General features: G+C 37.3%; 2 protein-coding genes across 4 annotated transcripts; one reads left to right on the top strand and one right to left on the bottom strand.

Annotated features, from left to right (window-relative positions):
* Window positions 1–14,000: 14,000 nt before the first annotated feature.
* On the bottom strand, window positions 14,001–15,107 carry LOC127420224 (protein BTG2-like). The gene is made up of 2 exons (XM_051662273.1): window positions 14,707–15,107; window positions 14,001–14,383 (listed from the first exon to the last, which is right to left on the bottom strand). The coding sequence occupies exons 1-2, from the start codon at window positions 14,840–14,842 to the stop codon at window positions 14,001–14,003; spliced, it is 519 nt and encodes a 172-aa protein (XP_051518233.1). The 5' UTR covers window positions 14,843–15,107.
* A 2,242-nt stretch (window positions 15,108–17,349) lies between these two features.
* LOC127420153 (deoxyribonuclease gamma-like) lies at window positions 17,350–24,339 on the top strand. Of its 3 annotated transcripts, XM_051662200.1 has the most exons (10): window positions 17,382–17,462; window positions 17,562–17,643; window positions 18,870–19,026; window positions 19,130–19,218; window positions 19,666–19,755; window positions 21,371–21,483; window positions 22,739–22,851; window positions 22,954–23,111; window positions 23,234–23,330; window positions 23,639–24,339. In XM_051662200.1, the coding sequence occupies exons 2-10, from the start codon at window positions 17,618–17,620 to the stop codon at window positions 23,783–23,785; spliced, it is 990 nt and encodes a 329-aa protein (XP_051518160.1). In that variant the 5' UTR covers window positions 17,382–17,462; window positions 17,562–17,617; the 3' UTR covers window positions 23,786–24,339. The 3 variants fall into 3 exon arrangements, with proteins under 3 accessions (XP_051518161.1, XP_051518160.1, XP_051518163.1); XM_051662201.1 differs by lacking the exon at window positions 17,562–17,643 and having other exon boundaries at window positions 17,350–17,462; XM_051662203.1 differs by lacking the exons at window positions 17,382–17,462; window positions 17,562–17,643 and having other exon boundaries at window positions 18,869–18,994.
* The last annotated feature ends 94 nt before the right edge of the window (window positions 24,340–24,433 follow it).

The following is a 24,433-nucleotide window of genomic DNA, read 5'->3' as shown; positions in this document are numbered from 1 at the left end:
TACTGTATAGGCTAAGACTTGTTTCTCCCTAGTAATGATGTAAAGTTGAGCATTTGAGTTGGATTTGGATTTGAAAAAATGAAAAAATACAGTGGAGAATGAACAGTCCTGGCCATGGAAATTAAGGATGGAGTTCAACAGGAAAATATTATTTGCTCAGGAATCTTGGACAGAGCATGTTTGAATATGGTGAACTTTTAAAACTTGCAAACTCAAAAAAAAGAAATCTATGAAGGTAAAGTTATTTGAGTTGCCTCGACAGCGTGAAAAATCTGAAAAATATCTCATCTATCTCTCTATGATGTCCAAAAGCTTTTTGGTTAGAAATGCAACTGAGATGGTTTGGTCGGTATCAGGGGATGGATTGAGAGAAGAGAAAGAGAGAGAAAAAATGTATTCTTCTGTTTCTGATTAAGCCTTAGAGAATTCCTGGACAAGGGAAATAATATCATCTTTAAACAGGCAATGCATGACAAACCACTGTGAAATAGATTAAAATAAAAAATAAAAACTTTATTTCAAACTGCCAAACATCATTCAACTTGTTATTACTTCACTCTCTTTACTGAACTCTATGGATTAGACAAGAAAGATCTGATGGCTTTAACAGAGGACTTAAAACTGAGTTTTACTTTTGAGCACTTTTGAAATACTACTTATGACATCTCGAGATCTCATTTTCAGTGCCTAGTTAGAGGTATGTGATGACCGGGAAACAATTCAATGGATGACATCTGTTTTAAACCAGTTAATTCCAAGTCCTTTACTAAAGGACTTGAAATAAAGTCTTCCCTATGGGTGCTGTTACTTTGCCTGATGGGGAGTAGGATTTACAATAAGGGGAAAAAAAGATTAAAAAAAAAAGAGACTCGACAGTCTCACAATCAGACAAAGAAAAAGAAAAGGGCTAGAAAGGCAAAAATTATTATTGCAGTCAAACCATTTTCGCTGCAAAGTTCGGATAATTTCACAGTATGTTGCCTGCAGCTATACCAACCTTCTGATGCATTATGAACAGTGCAAACATCTCAACAGATGTGAGAGTAAATGAGAGGGTTTAGTGATTGAGCTTGTATAGGGCAGAGTCTGCCGATCATGTTTTAATTGCACAGGATCAGACAGTGAAGCTACCTGGATAACAACTTCATTAATAGGAAAACTCAACTCAAATTCAAATTCATTTCCAATTCAACATCCCAGGATTTTTCCCAAAATAAAGAAAATATGTTTGGTATCATAAATGTTTCGCAATACTGGTCCAGGTGACCCCCTATACTGCACATTTTAGAGGTCTCACTAATTTGACACAATTTAGGTTTGAATTGAGAAACAATAGATGCATATTTATGAAGCTTTTGGCAAATAAATACCAAATATACTATTTATTATTACACTTTACCATAAGATTATGCAACCCCAATTCTGAAAAAGTTGGGACAGTATGAAAAATGCTGATGAAAACAAAAAGGAGTGATTTGTAAATTATATTCACCCTTTGCTAAATTGAAAGCACCACAACTACACATTATATGATGTTTTACCTTGTGAATTTACGTTTTTTTTTTTTTTTTTTTTTAAATGTACAGTCATTTCAAATCAGATGATTGCAACATGCTCCAGAAAAGTTGAGACAGGGGCAATATAAGACTAATAACAATTTGATGAGTTAAAATAACAAGGCAATATGAAACAGGAGATGTTAAACAGATGAGGCAATTGTGTCATAGTATATAAGGAGCCTCCAAAACAGCCTAGTCCTTCAAGAGCAAGGATCATTTGAGACATCTCAATTTGCCAACAGATGCTTCAACAAATAACCCAGCACTTTGAGAACAATGTTCCCCAAAGACAAACTGGAAGGATTTTGGGCATTTCACCCTCTACAGTGCACAATATAGTTAAACGATTCAAGGAATCTGGTCAAATCTCGGTGCGTAAAGGGCAAGACAAAAACAACTTCTGAATGCGTGTGATCTCTGGTCCCTCAGACGTCACTGTCTTAAAAAACATCATTCATCTGTAATGGATATCATGAACATGGGCTTGGGATAACTTTAGTAAACTTTGTTAGTCAACACCACTCGCCGCTGCATCCACAGATGCAAGTTAAAACTTTACAATGCAAAGCAGAAGCCATACATCAACACTGTCCAGAAGTGCTGCCGACTTCTCTGGGCTCGGTCTCATCGTAGATGGAAAGTAGAACAGTGAAACTGTTTTTTGGTCCGAAGAGTCCACATTTCAAAAAGTTTTTGAAAAACAGCTATCATGTTCTCCGGGCCAAAGAGGAAAAGTACCATCCAAGTTGTTATTATCATCAGGTCCAAAAGCCAATGTCTGTATGTGCCAGGGGCGTGTCAGTGCCCATGACATGGGTAACTCGCACATCTGTGAGAACACCATGAATGCAGACAGATATGTAAAAAGTTTGGAGCAACTTATACTGCCATCCAGCATCGTCTTTTCCAGGGACATCCCTGCATTTTCCAGCAGGACAATATCAAACCACAAACTGCCTGGTTTACAAGTGCATGGCTGTGTAAGCAGAGAGTGCAGGTGCTAGATTGGCCTGCCTGCAGCCCTGACCTGTCTCCAATTGAGAATGTGTGGCGCATTAGATGGCAACGAAGACCCCGTACAATTGTGCAGCTGAAGACCTACATAATGGATGAATGGGGGAAAATTCCACTTTCTAAACTTGTGTTTTTAGTGCCCAAATCCTTAATAAGTGTTATTAGAAGAAATGGTGATGTTTCACAGTGGAAAACACTTGACTGTCCCAACTTTTTTGGAGTGTGTTGCAATCATTTGATTTGAAATTACTGTAAATTAAAAAAAACAAACAATGAAATTCACAGGGTAAAACATCATATAATGTTTAGTTTTAGAGCTTTCAATATAGCAAAGGGTGAATATAATTTACGAATCACTAAGTTTTGTTTTTATTAGCATTTTTCTTACTGTCCCAACTTTTTCAGAAATTGGGGTTGTATTTGTTAACATTTGTTAATGCATTAAGTATCTTGAATTAACAATTAAAATGTTTTTTTATGTTTGTTTTTGTTTTTTACAGCATGTATTAATCTTGGTAACAGAATGAATAGTAATACAGAATTTTTATATTTGACTGTTGAAAAGTTATGCAAACACATAGTTAACAAGGTGACTATGAAAAAGTATTTGAGGCTGTATCTTGGCAACGCTGTGTCCTATTGAAATTAAACTTGGTATGCCTCATGAGGACCATGGCCTGAGGGCACATGCAAAGTTTGGTGACAGCGCCACCTATGAGTCAAAAAATGTTTTTTGCCTGTAACTTTTGAACTGTTTGTCCTAAAATCATGGGATTGGTGTCTGTGGATTCCTTAGGTTATGTGTATTTTAACAATATAATTTTACGCAATGGAACACAAGTCAAAAAGTTGTGAGTTTGAGTCCACGAAAAGCAGTTTTAAAATTTGTACTTCTGTTGATCTCTGAATCTTCATATTGTGCTTACTACAATGCAGACTGTACTTTATTGCATAATAAACTGTAACAATACACTGAATTGGCCAAACAGATCATTCAGATAAAGAAGGTACACTCTCTGAGTGATGATTGATTAGTGATGACACCTGGTGCTAACACACAGAGTCTACTGAAGGAAAGAGGGAGGTACAACAAGAGCAAAAAAAAGGTGATCAAACCAGCAAACACTGCAACAATTGAATCTGTCTTACTGTCACAGTCTTAGATGTACATCCACTGCAAATAAAATATGCTCTTGAACAACAAATTAAATGTCTCAATATCTCATGGGAGAAAGCTTGAAAATACTTAAAATACAACATTGCCATGTTCTATTATTATAAGTTACTTTGATTTTTGTTAATATGTGTGCAAAAGATTGGGAGTTAATAGAGCTTTAGCTTTTTTGTGTTATGACTTTTTAAAGTCACTATTATGGTGATTAGTGTTCTCTTTGGTTAGGCACTTGAACCTTTTTCTTTAATGAGTAAGTTATTTTCTAAATGGAACAATAATGTTTAAACAAAACATGTTCAGCTGTACATTGATGGGAAAGAAAATATTAGCAGAAAGGAGGATATTCACATTGTGAGAAGTGCTTAAAAAGGTGTGATGCTTTGATCGCAATACATGTAATTTAATTGTATAAATCAATGATTCAGTGATCATGGCAATATATGCAGTTCATATAGAAGAGAATTTGCAATTGTTATTTGACAAGTTGAGCAGATACTGCTATTGAAGGATGCAACAACCTCTTATAAGAAAAACACTTTTGCATAGTTATTCACACAGACTCCCCTCTTAGGGGAGAACGGAAAAGCCAAGAGAAATGTTTTCCTCTGTGACTATGTGCTGCATGGACTACTTTCTAGTGATGTCCAGTTCGTGAACAAATCATTCATTTGAGCTGGTTCTTTTTAGTGAACGAGTTGAACAAGTTCACCAAATCGGACTGAATCGTTTGAAACAGTCTGCGTCTCGAGTCGACACTGATCCACAAGTTGCTCTATCTTAACCTGTCTCTCAGATGTGCCTGACACTCCGACTCGAAATAAGCCTGTAACTGGGAGTAATATGATCCTAGAACTGATGATATCTGCTTTTCCTAACTCTTCTTTGCAATGAACCACTCCAACCAGTTCACAAATTGGACTGAATGCTCGGGTTCTCACGTCAACAGTACATTGAGTCGATCACAGCAGTTTGCGAGTCACCAGTTCACTGAACTGAGAGTCGCCTCTTTCGGACATAATACTGAGAACTGCTGATCAGTGAGCAGCTGATGAGCATGCATTAACAGTGGACTTGAATGAGGGCTAAAGGATGTTTTGACCGCACCAGACAGCCAGCTGAAAATGATCATATTAATTTAAAGCAAGGTTCAAGTGTCTAACCTAAGAAAACAATAATCATCATAATGGTTACTTCTATGAATGAAACAACATAATGACATCAGCAACACTAAATAGAGACAAAGCTCTTTTAATTCTCAGTAAATAACTTTTGCACACATGAAAAACAAATATTCTCACAACATATTGAAATATAGTTGTCTAATAACATACTGTATTTGCAGTTGATGTACATCTAAGGCTGTGTGACAATAAGACAGATTAAATTGTTCTGGTGTCTGCTGGTTTTTTCTCTTGTTCTTGTTGTCTCTCTTTCCTTCAGTAGACTCTGCTTGTTTACACCAGTTGTCAGCACTAATGATCATCCATCGCTCAGAGAGCGTACCTACTTTATTTACGTAATTATTCAGTAGTTTGCAAGTAAATGTAATCCTGCATTGAGGATAGTGTAAACATGTGTGACTCGCTGTCCTGGGCGAAAGGGGCTCGACCTGTGATCGAACGGGGGCCCACTCTGCATTCGACCAGCGAGTCCTCTCAACCTTCAAACGGGAGAGCCCATGATACAAATAAATCTGAATAGTTCACTCTGCGTTCAGACGGGAGAACCCTTGCTACGGTTTGAATGGAAGAGCTCTTGACAGATTGCACTGGAGGATTCTGCCACGCCCGAGCGGAGGCGTGAATCCTAGCCACTCTGAAACATCCTAAGCCTCTCTTCCTGACAATGGGGGCCCTCAGGGCATTCGAACAGAGGAGTCCTTGCTGCGCTTTGAACAGGGGAGCCCACGATACAAACAAACGTGTGTTACCTTGCACTGTATTCGAATGGGAGAATCCCCTGCTGTGATTCCAACGGGAGAGCCCTTGAGTGTTTGAAGCAGGCCTGTCCAGCAATTTGAGATGGGGGGCTCCCGGAGTGGCCGGGAGGGCCCCTGCAGCATCTAAACAGTGTGGCCGGCCTATTGACAGACGAGGATGAAGCAAGCGTCCCCCTGACCCCGATTCTGAACATTTGTGAATAGTTAATTAGGGCTTGATGTGCTTTCCTGATATGGAGATGGTTGGTGCGGCTGTATCTGAGATATACGTTGGATGGCCAGCGGCCCAGTAATTGTATTTGGTGCTTGGACAGGCCTTTGTGGGCTGCTGTGGCGCCGATGCGAAAGGAATGGCTTGTGTATGGTTTATCTGAGATGCCGGAATTGAGCAGGATGGATGAGGTGTTTTTGGAACCAGAATCGGGATACTGCTTGATTTTTGTTGTCGACGAAGAGGGGATCTAGAGGGTTTTTGGTTTGGGATCCTCTGTGATGTAGATAGTGTGCTAGCGATTGGAAGGGCTGGATGGGAGTAGGAAGGTTGAAAATGAAAATTAGATGCCCTCTTTGGGTTTGGTCTGTTTTGCTTTGTTTGATGAAGTATCTGATTGTGATGTTGTCTAAGATATGCAGGTCCAAAATAGAGGGATGGGTTCTTGGGTCGAATTTTGTCATAGTGGTAAGTTCGGAGCAATGGAGGAAGCCAAAGAAAGCAAGGATGAACATGGCATCTAGGGTTTTTGAGGTGTTTAGAGAAATGTAGCCCTGATGGAGAGTGTTTAGGCAACAAGTTAGTAGATCGATAGTAAGTGGTTGTCTGGTATCGATTCTGGAGGTTGGGATCTGTGAATGCCCTTGACGAGGAGTGAGATCTGGGGATGGCTTAGTGTTGGGGAATTCTTTCCAAAAATTAATTTGTGGAAGAAATGGATGCCACTTAGGTATCCTTTAATAATACCAGGGTGGAGGTTTTTGGTTTTGTTGAGGTGTGAAGCGAAGGAGGACATGGAGAGGAGAGAAAAATATACCCGTAGGGCATATGACGGCAGGATGAACGGGATGAATTCCCGAGCGCAGACTTACGTTGCGTTTAACAGGAAGAGCCCAGGTTTTCGTGTGAAAAGTTTACACTGCAAATAAGTAAGAACTCACTCTGCAGTACGAATGGGTTGAGCACTGCATTCGACGTGAGGGCGTATAGTAGGCTATGTTTAAATGAAATTGATTGATGTGGAGATGCAGGCTAATGGTGAACTGTTTAGGGAAGACCTGAAACAGACCGATTGTTGTCATTTGCTAGGTGGGTGATGGTTCATTTGGTATGAGTAGCATAATATGGGTTACTGATCCATGGTCTGAAAGACGTGCCGTGGTTGTGGCTTGGACAGCGTGTTTGCGCTGTTTGTGCAGTGTAGTGGAAGTTTGTCGTATGGCCCTAAAGACACCACAGTTGCAATGCTTGAACAACGTATTTGCGCTGTTTGTAGTGCAGTAGGAGGTTTGGTCACACAGCCGAAAGACGCTGCAGTTGCGGCACCTGGACAGCCCATTGTGCTGCTTAGGGATGTATTGAGCCAATAGTAAACGTAGCGTCTGCGAACGCCTTGAACATAATTGTTTGCTTTTGACATTTGATTAAATGTCGGGAACGTATGTGAAGCAATGTCAGAAGACATGCTGTGTGTACATGCGAACGATGTCATTTAAAGTTGTGGTTTGTCACGAAATTAGAAGGCACCTGAAACTGAATACCAAGCTAAATACCGTAGACTGGTGTTTAACTTAAGCATATAGTTTGGAGCTTTGTAGATTGTTTTCCAATGTAATGCAAGTAATTCCAATAACTCTGTATTATTGGCATGGGGTGACTCGTCTAATTTGACGAGGATGCATGAATCGATTGGAGTCAAGGTTATGTTCATAAACTAAAACTGAAACGAAAATTGATTAAAAAACATTTTCGTAAACTGAAATAAATATTTCAAAATAAATGAAAAACTAAAACTAAACTAAACTAACAGCAGTTATTATCAAATTAACTGAAATAAAATAAAAATTCTCAAAAACAAATTATCGTTTTCATAATCAATAAACTCTTATCACATGGTGGGAAAATCTGACCTTTGTGTGTGTGTTTTAAATGTGTTTATCTTCAGAGCCACAGAGCCATACACTATTGGGTTGTTTAGGTGAATACCTGCAGATGGCGTTGTGGCATGTAATGCACATGAGGTTAGCTGATACTATAAATATTTTCAGGTCCTACTGTGGCAAAGGCTGGCATACTGGGGTAACAGGTGCAATACTATGGCAAAGGCGCTAGCGTGTTAGCACATGTAAACATTACAAATTACACATAATCTAATGCAAAAATCTTACTTTCAGTCATTAACGAGTTGTTATAACAGCTTCTTTTACTGATTTAATGTGGATTCCATTCATAGAATGAAGCAGAAAGCATAATATTTATAGAATATGCAGCCAGATACAGAATTGTTCCATAAACCTATACAAATACCAGCGATCACTTGGAAAATATTTACAAACCATACATTTTCAATAATCATCTGTATATTCATGACATCTTTCAGAGTTTATTTGAACTTTTCATACGTTTAACTTTTATACTTTTGATTTGCTTTTGTTTGTGACTTTGTTGAATCTCAAACCATTATGTTACTGTTATTATGCACAAGTATGCGGAGTCTAAGTAAACTGTGCAATATTCAACTGTTTTGTTTTGCTTAAGTGTATTGTGTAAGTTTGCCAAGCTTAAAAATGTCTTGCTTTGGTCTACACTCTGGAAGTGTTCTGTTAACTCTCAAAACTATTATTAATGAAACTGAAACTAAAATATATAAAAACGAAATAGAAATGGGTTTACAACAAAAACTAAACGTTAACAATCATTAATGAAACTAACTAAAACTAAAATTTATAGCAAATTCAAAATGATATTTAAAAAAAAAACAAAAAACAAACTGACCTGTAAATGCAAAACTATAATAATCTTGATTGGAGAGAGTTGGATTTAATAGATACTAAACTCAGCAAAAAAAAAAAAAAAAAATACAAATAATTTTCAACTGCTTTATTTTTAGCAAACTTAACACATGTAAATATTTGTATGAACAAAGATTCAACAACTAAGACATAAACTGAACAAGTTTCACAGACATGTGACTAACAGAAATGGAATATTGTGTCCCTGAACAAAGAGGGGGTCAAAATCAAAAGTAACAGTCAGTATCTGGTGTGGCCACCAGCTGCATTAAGTACTGCAGTGCATCTCCTCCTCATGGACTGCACCAGATTTGCCAGTTCTTGCTGTGAGATGTTACCCCACTCTTCAACCAAGGCACTTGCAAGTTCCCGGACATTTCTGGGGGGAATGACCCCAGCCTTCATCCTCCGATCCAACAGGTCCCAGACGTGCTCAATGGGATTGAGATCCGGGCTCTTCGCTGGCCATGGCAGAACACTGACATTCCTGTCTTGCATGAAATCACACACAGAACGAGCAGTGTGGCTGGTGGCATTGTCATGCTGGAGGGTCATGTCAGGATGAGCCTGCAGGAAGGGTACCACATGAGGGAGGAGGATGTCTTTCCTGTAACGCACAGTGTTGAGATTGCCTGCAATGACAACAAGCTCAGTCCGATGATGCTGTGACACACCGCCCCAGACCATGATGGACCCTCCACCTCCAAATCGATCCCGCTCCAGAGTACAGGCCTCGGTGTAACACTCATTCCTTCAACGATAAACACGAGTCCGACAATCACCCCTGGTGAGACAAAACCGCGACTCGTCAGTGAAGAGCACTTTTTGCCAGTCCTGTCTGGTCCAGCGAAAGTGGGTTTGTGCCCATAGGCAACGTTGTTGCCATTGATGTCTGGTAAGGACCTGCCTTACAACAGGCCTACAATCCCTCAGTCCAGCCTCTCTCAGCCTATTGCAGACAGTCTGAGTCTGATGAAGGGATTGTGCATTCCTGGTGTAACTCAGGCAGTTGTTGTTACCATCCTGTACCTGTCCCGCAGGTGTGATATTTGGATGTACTGATCCTGTGCAGGTGTTGTTACACGTGGTCTGCCACTGCGAGAACAATCAGCTGTTCTTCCTGTCTCCCTATACCACTGTCCTAGGTATCTCACAGTATGGACATTGCAATTTATTGCCCTGGCCACATCTGCAGTCCTCATGCCTCCATGCAGCATGCCTAAGGCACGTTCATGCAGATGAGCAGGGACCCTGGGCATCTTTCTTTTGGTGTTTTTCAGAGTCAGTAGAAAGGTCTCTTTAGTGTCCTAAGTTTTTATAACTGTGACCTTAATTGCCTACCGTCTGTAAGCTGTTAGTGTTTTAACGACCGTTCTACAGGTGCATGTTCATTAATTGTTTATGGTTCATTGAACAAGCACGGAAAACATTGTTTAAACCCTTTACAATAGAGATCTGTAAAGTTATTTGGATGTTTACAAAATGATCTTCAAAATACAGTGTCTTGAAAAAGGGAGTTTATACCAGCGCTGTTTGCAGTAGTGTGGTGAATGAAACGACTGGTTTATATTGATGACCTGTAATAAATTCTACAGAAAAACTGAAATATTGGAGTATAAAGCAAGGTGCCAAGCTGAATCATTCAGTGTTGATTTAAACCGGTTACTTTAAACTTGGATGGAGCTTAAAATTATGACAAATTGTTGAACACTTAAAATCATGAAGCAATTAAGTTGTATGGTCAAGTTTGTAATTCAATGATTCAGGCAAAAGTAAAATAAAATGATAGATTGATTTTACCTGCGTGAAGCGTTTGTCGTGACGGGAGGAGGGAAAGTCATGTTATAGTGTAGAGATGAGTTGAAGTTTGTAGCAGTGCTTGCTTCATGTTATCGGGGCTGCACAGCAAGGCGAGCTTGAATGCTGAGAGGAGGCGAGGCGAGTTTGCGGAATGATTATGAATGAGTTGGGATGCGGCGCGTGATCCGCCTCTTGCGGAGCCGAATTCGGCTCGTGTCTGCTCGGACAGATGCTGTGTATAACTGCGTTGTGCTGTGGAATGTTCAGAGCAGGTGCTGAACAGCAGCGAGCTTGCGCTAAAATGTCAGTATTGGTTTGAAAAGAAGTTGTAATTAGAGTACTGGTTGATTGGAAGGAGTTTGCTGTTGTATGATTGCCCCTGTGTTCTGAATGGAATAAATCGCACCCCGAAGGGCACTTTGAAGGGAGAACAATCGTGATATTCATGTTAGATGACAAACAGGATCGCTGAATGGAGCACGCCCTAAACGAGCAGCGCGGCGAGGTAATGAAGCTGATGGGAATCACCTGTGCAGAAGAACCAGATTGAAACGCTGGGAGCATTGGAGTGATGATTGAAATAAATGGTTAATCTTTTGTTTCCCTCGCGTTCAAATGAAGCTGTGATAGAGCTCGAGTTGCATGGGCCAGAGTAGCGCCTGTTCACGGAGGCAGAATTATGCGATGAACTGCTCCGGGTGGAAAGTTTAGATCAGAGAACATATGAGCAATCGTAGAGAGATGTTTGACATGTATACAGTGCCAAAGCAGCCAGATTGCGGAAGTAACTTCACGTTATAATCTGCTACAGCAAATAGAGAATAGAAAGAAAGACCAAATAAAATATAAAATTTAACTTGGTAGCAGTCAATACTGCAAAAAAAAAATAAAAATAAATAAAACAAAACAAAAAAAAAAACAATAAGCTGCTGTGACAGCTTCTGCTGAATAACGAGATTGTTTGGACGGATGAGCTGTTCTGATGAAGGCCAATGCTTTGCAGCGAAGTTGCATCCGATGATCCGAGTCAATTGCACGGGTCTGTTCGTGGGCAATGGGCGGGGCTGAATACCAGAAGACTCTATGCCATGTAGAGATGAGCAGCTGTTTATATACGCTTACTCTGGTAGTGTGATTGGTCAGATTAAATGACTAAATGCTCCTCCCGAACCTTGTTAAATGAACTCCATATTGTTTGGCCAAATCAACACTGAATACTTCAAAATGCAGATTCAGCTGTGCTAAGTGTTAGTTTTTAACACCATCTGGTGGGACCAAAATGAACACTAACGAGTGCATATTTAACACCGGGGATTTTGCTGTCTACTCTCAACCTAGAATTCAAGATTCAAGCCAAGTCTACACTCTTGCGTCAGCATATTGGCATCAGAATAAGCATGAAAAACGATGGTTTATTTATAAATAATTAATAAAGCACTTTGTAAAACTCTCTGAATTCAAATGAACAATCCAGAAATAATAATAGCCACAATATGTTGGAAGGTTGGCACTCCTAAGAACATGTTATTTTTAAAATCGGCATACATGGATGTGACTGTTGTGAAAGCAGCACTTACCGATGAGGGAATCCATCCAAAACGCTTTGAAACCTGCAGACTTTGACTTCTGAGATATCAAAGTTATATACACTGGTGGCCAAAAGTTTGAAATAATGTACAGATTTTGCTCTTATGGTAAGAAATTGGTACTTTTATTCACCAAAGTGGCATTCAACTGATCACAATGTATAGTCAGGACATTAATAATGTGAAATATTACTATTAAAAGTTTAAAAAAAATTAACTACTCCAAAGTGTTCTCATCAAAAAATCCTCCACATGCAGCAATGACAGCTTTGCAGATCCTTGGCATTCTAGCTGTCAGTTTGTCCAGAAACTCAGGTGACATTTCATCCCACGCTTCCTGTAGCACTTGTCAGGCACTTCTTGCACACCTTACAGTCTAGCTGATCCCACAAAAGCTCAAAAGGGTTAAGATCCATAACACTCTTTTCCAATTATCTGTTGTCCAATGTCTTTGTTTCTTTGCCCACTCTAACCTTTTCTTTTTGTTTTCCTGTTTCAAAAGTGTCTTTTTCTTTGCAATTCTTCCCATAAGGCCTGCACCCCTGAGTCCTCTCTTTACTGTTGTACATGAAACTGGTGTTGAGCGGGTAGATTTCAATGAAGCTGTCAGCTGAGGACATGTGAGGCATCTATTTCTCAAACTAGAGACTCTGATGTACTTATCCTCTTGTTTAGTTGTACATCTGGCCTTCCACATCTCTTTCTGTCCTTGTTAGAGCCAGTTGTCCTTTGTCTTTGAAGACTGTAGTGTACACCTTTGTATGAAATCTTCAGTTTTTTGGCAGTTTCAAGCATTGTATAGCCTTCATTCCTCAAAACAATGATTGATCGATGAGTTTCTAGAGAAAGCTGTTTCTTTTTTGCCATTTTTTACCTAATATTGACCTTAAGACATGCCAGTCTATTGCATAGTGTGGCAACTCAAAAACAAACACAAAGACAATGTTAAGCTTCATTTAACAAACCAAATAGCTTTCAACTGTGTTTGATATAATGGCAAGTGATTTCTAAATCAGCAATTACCAAATTAGCAATTCAGCATGATTACTCAAGGATAAGGTGTTGGAGTGATGGCTGCAGGAAATGGGGCCTGCCTAGATTTGATCAAAAACGACTTTTTTTCAAATAGTGATGGTGCTGTTTTTTACATCAGTAATGTCCTGACTGTACTTTGTGATCAGTTGAATGCCACTTTTGTGAATTAAAGTACCAATTTCCTTCTGAAACAGCTAAATCTGTACATTATTCCAAACTTTTGGCTGCCAGTGTATATATTGGAAATTATTTGTTAGAACAGTAAAAAAAAAGTACCTCTTTATAAATTTTTAACCATCCCTAAGTAAAACAATGATCTGATGACAAAATAAGGTAAGTGGCAAAATATCGGTATATAGGTTTTTGTTAAAATCGGTATTGGTATTGGCCAAAAATGTTCATATCGATGCATCCCTAGTCAATACACATCTTTTATGAACCCGTACTTCATAATAGAACAGTAATTCAGTTTCAGATGAAAAATAATGTATAATCCATACATAAAATGATCATGATGCTTTTGGAATTCTTTCCTTGAAGAGTTGTCAAGCTTTCATGTGGAGTTGACAAGACTTTATGTGGCCTTGAACTTTAAAAAGGTGCCTTATATTGAGCTAATAGTCTATTAAATATCAGATAAAGTACTTCTGTTATTTTGTATTCCAACTCTAATTGTCATCCTCAGGCACTACCATCAAAATAACTTATCTAGAGAGGGGGAATAGTCAATTAATTTTAAGTTACTGGGTTTGACTGCAAAAATAGGATTCCCAGCATGACCTTATATTGTGTAAAATATGAGTGAAGTGAATGCAACATTATTGCAGCATTTTTGTTCTGTATTCAGTTATTCTTTTAATGTTCTAGACAAGTACAGAATACAGTATACATCAGAGTGAGGGTTTTGGTGTAAAACCTCTCAAATTCAACATGTCCATTATACTGAACCCTTTTGATCGATTCGATCGTCTGAGTTTCAGTTCCTCCTTGTAGTGGCCTGATGTATCTGCTGAGGTGGCACATTTAGGCTGCGCTGGTGAGGACTCGTAGAGAACACACGTGGATCCATCTTCGCCAATTCGATAGGACACTTCGTAAGGGTCCACCCACAAGGTCAGCTCTTTTGGAAGCAATGAGAAAAGCTGCTCTTGTGTAAGTCCAATGGCAGAGCCTGCGTTGCCTATGAGTGGGTCCATTTTGTGGTTGATCCTTAAACATCTATAGCCAGAGCCTCTGCAGGGAGCTTGAGGAAACCAATGGTGGTGATAGTGCTCTAAAAGAAAGAAATATCAAGATGAAATTCAACTCATATAGAAGAGGTTGTAGAGCAAGGCATGAAAGTTTAAATTCATCTTCATTGGGTATTCATGGGAATTTATGTCATTAATTCTTCACCTACAATTATTATTAACTTAATAAGGTATCCAATGAAGTCAAGTATTAGAGTGAAGTTTATTACAACCAATACAATCAAATTATATTGTATATCTTTGTGTTGTATATTTTATGAAATGAATCATATGAACAATATCAATTAATTAGGCATGAATATCTAATTTCTAAAGATGTTCTGGCCAGGACATCATCTTTTCTCACCAAGCAGAGCACTGCACAATGTCTCAGTGAAAAGAAGCAACTCATCTTCAGTGAGAGAGCCTCTAGTTCTCAGTAAACTGCTGATAAAAGTGGCAGCGGTTGAGACCTCCGTTTTCATCTTGTTTCCAGCTGCCATCTATCTGATCAATGCTGAAACTAAATACCAGTGGCTGGTGGGCAAAATAAATAAAACTCCGCAAGTACAGTTATTTATTTTAAAAACGGGTGAATTGAGAATTGTAGCTCACCTGTAATAATTTTTCTCAATCAAAGTAAATATAAAAATTCTCAGCTGCTTTCAATTAAGTCTAGTATAATCAAAAGCCAGGGGACTAACCAGATAACCTACTGCAACTACAATATTATAGTGAGTGGCTACGAGTTTTCATTTGAAACCTCAACCTTAGTGTCCATTAACCCTTTCCAGGACGGATAAACATTACCGCGCGACACAAAGCAGAACTTCCGAAACAATGACGTCATAGAGTAGAACCAAAGCAATTCTCTAGCGCCATCGCGTGTCACATCAACAATCATGAACTTGTCGCATAGATACTTTTTCTGAATCTAAACTTAAACAGTAAAATAGTAAGGTTATAAATCGTATTATACATAATAAAACAACAGTGATGAGTTCAGTGAATTCCCATCTAAAAACACATCTCTTCCATTACCACTTGACTCAATCCTACTAATGCACTCACTGTCTTCTTTCTTAAAGGAATATTCCGGGTTCAATACAAATTGAGCTCAGTAAACAGCTTTTATGGCATATTATTGATTACCACAAAAATTAAATTTGACTTGCCCCTCCTTTTCTTAAAAAAAAAAAAAAAAAGGCAAACATCGAGGTTACAGTGAGGCACTTAAAATGGAAGTAAATGGGGCCAATTCTTAATGTTAAAATACTCACTCTTTCAAAAGTATAGCCATAAGACATAAACAATATGTGTTAACATGATTTTAGTGTGATAAAATCACTTACTAACATTTTCTGTGTAAAGCTATATCCAATTTTACAGCTTTGTTGCCATGACAATGTAATGTCAACAAACCGTAAAACCCTAAAATGCCTGTTAAAATTACAATTTAATCAACTTTACATCTCAAATGATACATTAGTTTTAACAGAAGATTTGATGTAAGTGCTTTTATAAAATTATAAGCTTCACATTTCTGCCTTTAAACCTTCCAACAATTGGCCCCATTCACTTCCACTGTAAGTGCCTCACTGTAAACTCCATTTTTGCTTTTTCTTTTAAAGAAAAGTGGGGACATGTCAACATTAATTTTTGTGATAATCAACATTATACCACAAATTCTGTCGACTGAGCTTTAAAGAAAGAAAGAAAAAATCTCAGTTTCATTCTTTTACCACCGTCAATCCCTTTCCTCTCTGCTTGTACTTTTCTTAGCAAGACTGACATTTTGTATTGCAGCACTTCACAAAATATTGCCTTCTTAGGATGATTTGATTTTGTATTCCTCATTTGTACGCTGCTTTGGATAAAAGTGTCTGCTAAATGAATTAATGTAAATGAATTCTTTCAGTCAGTGCTTTTTAATTTCAAGGATCTATAACCACAGTTCCCTGCTAAAAAAAAATAAAATAAAATCAGTCTAAACTGATTTGCTCATCTCTGTGCTCAGCTGGTTTAGTCCAAATCCCTCTAAAACCAGCCAACTGACCAGCTAAGATCAGCCAACTGCTTAGGCAGGTTTTGACAGTTTTTTGTTTGTTTGTTTATTTGTTTTAAGCTGGAGTAACTTCCACAGTCCTTTTCCTGAAACTACAGAATATTACACTGAATATTTGGTAACAATAAGGTTCAATTTTTTTTTTTTTTACATTAGTTAATGCAAACTAACAATGAACAATACTTTTACAGCATTTAATAATCTTTGTTAATGTTAAATGCAACATATAGTAACACATTTTTTAAACCAAATGTTGTATATGTTAACATTAGTTACTTATTGCACTATGAACTAACATGAACTAAAAATGAACAATTGTATTTTTATTAACAACATTAACAAAGATTAATAAATGCTGTAAAATTATTGTTCATTGTTAGTTCATGTTAACTGATGTTGTTAACTAATGTTAATGAATGGAACCTTATTGTAAAGTGTAACTGAATATTTTGTTTCTTGTTTTTACCTTATGGGTAAAGTACTTTATATTTAGGGAACTGCATATTTCATAGGGAAACTCCATTTCACCTATAAAAATTCCGCAATGCTGCATGCTCATCAAACTAAATCGGAATCGGTTCTTTTTTTTGTTTTTTTTGTTTTTTCTCTCAGCCAAAAGGTTTTTTTTTTTTTTCTCACTAGCTTTTTCATAAATCTAATCAATCAGCAGATTGCAGGATTCTGACTGACCTTTCAGCTCAGTGATTGTAAACACTGTTGTCCTTTGAGGTGTGGCAGACACTTAAAGCAACAGTAATCTGTTCTCAGATGTTCCGAAAAAGCCTAAACTGAAAAGACCTGATAGATCACTAGAGATTAAAGTGATTATACATTGCATTATTCTGTTAGTTTTGCATATGTGTTGTTTAATTGCAGGGAGTGGATAGCCCCACACTCCTTACATTTGTAAGCTAAGCTCCTCCCTTTGTCTTCAAATAGCAATGTAGAGGGTGTTTCCTAAGTCTTCCTGAGTACAACACCAGAGGAAAACTCTTCTGAAGCAGAAAGGAAAGGGAGACCAGTATTTCTGAAGTGTAATCTAACACATTTCAAATGTGGTAAGGAGATTTTTGTTTTTGTTTGTTTGTTTTTGGCTTGTTTATTATGATTTGTGTTGGGTTCTGCCACATTGTTTCAATCTACTATTACTTTCTCAGCTCAATTTGCCTACAATGGAGATAATGCCCTGCTGAAAAGACCAACTCAGACCAGCATGAATTTCCGTTCGGAACCCGGCTGGTTAGTGCTGAGCAGAATTCGGAACAATACCATACTTCTCATTACTATATTAGCCATATAAAGATACGGTAGAAGTAGTAAGAGTTGTATGGGTAGTATATGCCTTTCAAACTCAGCCCTGGTCTAGCTAGTCCATGGTTGACCAAAGAAGTCTTGTTGGTTAAGTTAGTTAAGAAGCCTGGTGTTTACACCAGTTTACTAACAACCACTGCTGGGGACCAGCATCTAAAGCAGGGTTGAGAAACAGTTGTTTCACAAGAAGAAGTTCTTTACAGAGATTTGTGGAAAAGCCTTATGCAATCAATTAAAAACCTCTAACCTCTCCATTTCTCCATTAACCAACATCTTATGGAGTTTTGTATTCCTGGCCACAGTCACCTTCAGCTTGCTCACAGGGGTTCAAAATACAATTATTATTTAATTATTTTACTTCTATACATATTTTACAATCATATTTAATCAAACTACACAATGATCACTGTAAGACATTATAGGTATTAAGTTTCATTTTTTTGTTTTTGTTTTTGTTAATGATTTCCTGTAAAGCTGCTTTGAAACTATGTGTGTTGTGAAAAGCGCTATACGAATAAAAATGACTTGACTTGACTTAACCTTCGCAGACACAGACCATGTTTTAACATGTTGTATGGAGTTTGGATTCCTTCCAGCAACAACATAAGCTATTTACTTCACAATAGGTCACTAACCTCAAAGCAGTCCTTGTATTATTATGTGTTAATTGTCATTTACTGATCACAGGTCTTGTAAAACCGGATAAAGCACTCAAAACTTTAATCAAAACATGATTAAAAGTTCTGTTCATCAGTCTTTCACTGTAAAATGTAAATTACCTCCAAAAATGTTCAAACCTGATGTATTGTCATTGTTCTTGTTTTTCTTTATTTCACTTTAGATGTCAGTGACCTGTTTTGGTACAGGATTAGGAAAAATTTTTAATTACTGACCACAACATCTCCAAAAAATGTCTTTACTCTCTGTGAGAAATTGAACTTTTTCATACATAACACAAACCAGCATCATATTATTTAAGGATTGGTTTAAGGATCAATTTTGTGCAACAACTGTAATTCAGGTTTTGAATTCAGGTTGTTCATCTCACTTCTTCATACAATATTTGAAACCTGTGCTCTCTCTGAAATAATCATTTATCTGTAACAACAGAGCTCTCTCTCTCTCTCTCTCTCTCTCTCTCATTCACTCTTCAGCTACAGAATGACTGCTGATCTCAAACTTCTCCTCCTTACCATCTCCATCCTCTATGGCCCACTCAACTGCTATGGCTTCAAAATTTGTGCCTTTAACATCCAAAGTTTTGGTGATTCTAAATCAGGTGATCCCAAAATCATGAATTCTGTATCACGGGTAAGGGCATGTAAAGTGCAATGCTCATTAATTCCTGCAAATATTTTAAATATTGTTTTTATAAACTTAGAGCTTAAATGTTTTTCTCCCCCCTTTCTTGCAGATTGTAGCTCGTTGTGACATATGCTTGCTCCAGGAGGTCAGAGACCAGAAAAATAAAGCCATACCACGCCTGATTGCTGCACTCAATGGGTAGACAATATGCAAATATAAAAACAAAAAAACAAGTCACAAATCTTAAATCACAGTGTAGCCAATTAGATTTAAAGGGATAGTTCATCAAAAAGTCCAAATGTTTTCATCATTTACTCACCCTCATGTTGTTCCAAACCTGTATTACTTTCTTCTGTAAAACAGAAAACAAGATGTTAGGCAGAATATTAGCCTCAGTCACTATTCACTTTTATTGCATATTTGTTCCATACAATTTAAGTCAATAGTGACTGATGTTTACATTCTGCCTAACATCTCCTTTTTGTTCCATGTATGTAAGAAAGTAAGTCATACTGGTTTGAAACAACATAAGGGTGAGTAATTGATGACAGAATTTTCATTATTGGGTGAACAAACCCTTTAGAAGTTAAATAAATCAACATGCTCTACATTGCGCAGACACTAACAGTATATTGATGTTTCCAGACTTTCCAGAGATGGTGAGTATGACTATGTGGCAAGTGGGCGTCTCGGGAGAACACAAACCTATCAGGAGCAATACGTTTTTGTTTACAGGTACATGTTCAGCACTTCTATAGGCTAAACGACAATATATAAACATTGTTAATAATATTAGGAAAGTTACAGGTTAAATAAAAGTTAAGCTCAATCGACAGCATTTTTTATTTATTTTTTATATCCCCTTTTCTCCCAATTTGGAATGCCCAATTCCCACTACTTAGTAGGTCCTCGTGGTGGCACGGTTACTCGGCTCAATCCGGGTGGCGGAGGACAAGTCACAGTTGCCTCCGCTTCTGAGAGAGTCAGTCCACGCATCTTATCACGTGGCTCGCTGTGCATGACACCACGGAGACTCACAGCATGTGGAGGCTCATGCTACTCTCCGTGATCCACGCACAATTTACCACGCGCTCCATTGACAGCGAGAACCATTAATCGCAACCACGAGGAGGTTACCCCATGTGACTCTTCCCTCCCTAGCAACTGGGCCAATTTGGTTGCTTAGGAGACCTGGCTGGAGTCACTCAGCACATCCTGGATTTGAACTTGTGACTCCAGGGGAATCGACAGCATTTTTAACATAATGTTGATTACCACAAAGAAAATTTTGACTTGTCCCCCGTTTATTTAAAAATAGTGGGATTACCGCAAGGTGCTTACAATGGAAGTGAATGGGGCCAGTCCATAAACATTAAAATACAAACTGTTTTAATACTATAGCCACAAGATGTAAACGATATACATGTTAACATGATTTTAGTGTGACAAAATCGGGGATTTACTGGCATGACAGTGTTTACCAGATTACAGGGTTTACTGGTTACGCAACTGTAATATTGGATCTAACTTAACACAGAAAAGTTATTGAGCAATTTTATCACACTAAAATCATATTACAACATAATATTTACTTCTTGTGATTATACTTTCGAAACAGTGTGTATTTTCATGTTTTTTACTGGCCCCATTCACATCTATTGTAAGTGCCTTCCTGTAACTGTAAATTTAGCTTTTTTTATTTAAATAATGAGGGACGAGTCATTATTATTATTATTATTATTATTATTTTGGTAGGCCTAATTAATATTATGCTACAATTGCTGTCGATTGAACTTAACTTTTATTGAACCCAGAACGTTCTTTTAAATATCAATAGTGCAGATGTGACAAATTGCCTGTATTGCATTGATGGTTTTAGGAAGCCACAGATTATAAAAATGTTTAAGCATATTTTCTTTTGGGGTGAATTCTGTGTGACATCAGAAAACAATCGCAGTCTATGAGAAAATCTTGATTTTTAAGCACATTTTTTCTTTTAGGTGACTATTGTGTGACTTACACAAGCTGTGACATTCTACATGCAGTTTTTTTTTTTTTTTACACCAAAATGCTTGTTGTGATACAGTTCAGAGTGTCTTCTACTGTTGTGTAATATATATATATATATATATATATATATATATATATATATATATATATATATATTTTTTTTTTTTTTACCATTATAATAAAAAAATAGCTAATTAATTTCCGTAAACAAACATTACAATTCTGCTACACCTGGTATTCCAGGGTTAATACTTATATATTAATATTTGCCTTAAAAATAATTTTTGAATTTTTTTAGCCTTACTACATGGTTTTCCTCATACCTCTTTTTCTCACATAGGAAAAGTACAGCCAAGCTGAAAAATCAGTATCAGTATCCAGATACACAGAAAGGGGACATGGATGCTTTCTCCAGAGAACCCTTTGTGGTACATTTTGAGGCTCCTAAAACAGGTAAAAAAAAAAAAAAAAAGAATATACATATATATATATATATATATATATATATATATATGTACAGCCGCCAAAACAGCGGCAACCCGCATCTCAGAATATGTACAGAGCGGTTATCTGAGTTACAGTAGACTTTATCAGTTCGAACTAGTCTGGCCTTTCTCTGTTGACCTCTCTCATCAACAAGGTGTTTTCATCCACAGAACTGTCGCTCACTGGATGTATTTTGCTATTAGGCAGGTGGTTTTAATGTTGTGGCTGATACATGTGTGTGTGTGATACTGTGTATATATATATATATATATATATATATATATTTGTGGCTAGTAACGTGCATGTAAAAGGGCTACAAACTTTAAATAGCATTTTATCTAAGCATAAAACTAAATGTTCACATGACAATTTACACAAGGATAAATATTTCTGCTGCTCCAAACTTACTTAAAAACCCCAGAGAGTGAACACAACCACATCTTTTTCCTCAATGGCGTCATGTCCAACTTTTCACTTATAACAGTGTAAAAGCTTTGTCTGCTTGTATGAATGTATCACATTATAAGAAAGGCTGTTTCTCAATGTTGGTTCTTTTAGCGTTCTTACGTTCTTGTGCACTTGTTTGACGTCATCACCCACCTCCAAAAAAAAAAAAAAAAAAAAAAAAAAAGGAGTTAAGAGGTTGGTGAATCTACATATCTACAGCACATCTCAAAACTCGCATAGCTGTTTGTTTTACGTCGTCATGTCTTCTGAGTTCACTCTTTCAAGGTAGTAAGGCAAGACTGATTTTCACAAGAACGAGAATGCATTCTTAGCATTGAAAAACACACATCGCTGTCCAAACGTTCCTCGCATCATTTCTATGTATAAATGTTTTCCAACTGAATAGACTAAATAATAAATGAAACAAATGAGAATAAAATGCTAAGTAATCTCTTCAGTAATCAAAATACTTTTTGAATGTAACTGTATTCTAATTACCAATGATTTAAACTGTAACTGTAGTGGAATACAGTTACTTATAATTGTATTTTAAATACGTAATACCATTACATCTGTTACTCCCCAACCCTATATATATATATATATATATATATATATATATACTGTATAAATTAGGAAAACTCAGTGATTGTGCACTGAATCTGTTCCAAGGCAGATCAGTGTTAAGCATTGTGTTCATTTAAGTGTGGTTTGGTGTTTGTGTTCTCTTTATTTTGAAATTAAATGGGATCTTCTAATGTCTCTCTGTTAACAGTGGCCAAGGAGTTTGTCTTGATCCCACAGCACACCACTCCCTCAAATGCTACCAAAGAGATTGACGAACTCTATGATGTCTTTATGGATATTAGCGAGCGTTGGAAAATCAAGGTATAATGGAGATTCCCCACTGTCACTGCCATAGATTCAGTCTTCTTAACCTTAAGATCAAATCCTGAACCTAGCATTTTTTTCTGTCTGTGTTATTGAAAGAATGTGATGTTCCTTGGCGACTTCAATGCAGCTTGTGGTTATGTGGCTAAGAAGAACTGGAAGAACATCAGACTTTTTTCTGATACCTCTTTCATTTGGCTCATTAAAGATCATGTGGACACTACAGTGAAACACTCGACTGACTGTGCGTATGACAGGTACAGCAACAGTAAAAAATAAATAAAAATAATTATCAGCAGGCTTATAGTTTGCATGTAAACATTGTATAAGGGCAATGTTATGTTTTTAAGAATTTTATGTCTGATTTCTAAATCCACAGAATTGTTGTGCATGGAGAGCCATTTCTCAGAGCAATTGAGCCATTTTCAGCACAGCCATTCAATTTTGCCAAGGAATTCCATCTAACAGAGGCTCAGGTAAAAATAACATGCCAGTCTGAACTTTATGTCTCTAGTTTCTCAACTTTATGGAACAGATGTTTAGCACTTTCACAGGTTTCAACTCACTTTAAGGGATAGTTCACTCAAAAATATTCATTGTTTACTCTCTTGTTGTTCCAAACCGTATGACTTTCTTTATGGAACACGAAAAGAGATATTAGGCAGAATGTTAGCCCCTGTCACCATTCACTTTAATTGCATCTTTTTCCATATAATGAAAGTAAATAGTGACTGAGGCTGACATTCTGCCTAACGTCTCCTTTTGTGTGGATTGTCTTTAACAGGCTCTAGAAGTAAGTGATCACTACCCCATTGAGGTGAAACTAAAGAAGACTAGAGAGTCAAGGATTTTCACAAGAAGCAACAAAGCATCTCATCTACTGCCTACAGCCTTTGTCCTCAATATAGTATTGCTCTTTCTGATAATATAAACACAAGCAGAAGTTGATTTTTCATCTTGCCTAGATGAAGACTTTACATTGCTGTTACACAGCTGCTATGTACTTGATCTTAAACCAAGCCACAGCTGCATCTACACAATGTGGTGGATAGTTGCGACTGACAATTCTTCATTTTTTAATAGGCAATCAAAATAATTATAATCATTAGGAATTTCAGAATATCAGTTATTTCACTTAATTTAGTGAAGCCACCTCAGGTTGTTTTATTGTTTTTTTTAAAGTATATAATACAGCTTTAAAATTCACATTTGAGGTATGTCTGTTTAATTTATGTTCTCTCATCCGTGTTTACTTCGTAATTTTTTTAATAGTAAAATTTGCTAAATATTTTGAAAATATATTTTACCCGCAAATGTGTGTACACTATAGGATTATGTAGGGTAAAATTAACCCTTACACCTCGTCCTAACCGGATGCAATGCGATAAGATTCAAGCAACAAGCCATCTGCCTGTCCACACCCGACGCGACACTGTGATATTTACTAAAATGATGACTGACAATAAAATTCAGAAATCAGAGCAATCACAGGAACAGTGTGTTTATTGAATGCAACTCATTTTCTGATTGAAGCTGCATATGGGCATTCACTTTCTATGACAAACCCCAAAGGAATAAA

Source organism: Myxocyprinus asiaticus, chromosome 29 (genome assembly GCF_019703515.2).
Source record: "Myxocyprinus asiaticus isolate MX2 ecotype Aquarium Trade chromosome 29, UBuf_Myxa_2, whole genome shotgun sequence".
NCBI lineage: Eukaryota > Metazoa > Chordata > Actinopteri > Cypriniformes > Catostomidae > Myxocyprinus > Myxocyprinus asiaticus.
Note: the sequence above shows the minus strand (reverse complement) of the source record. Positions and strands in the feature narration are given on the sequence as shown.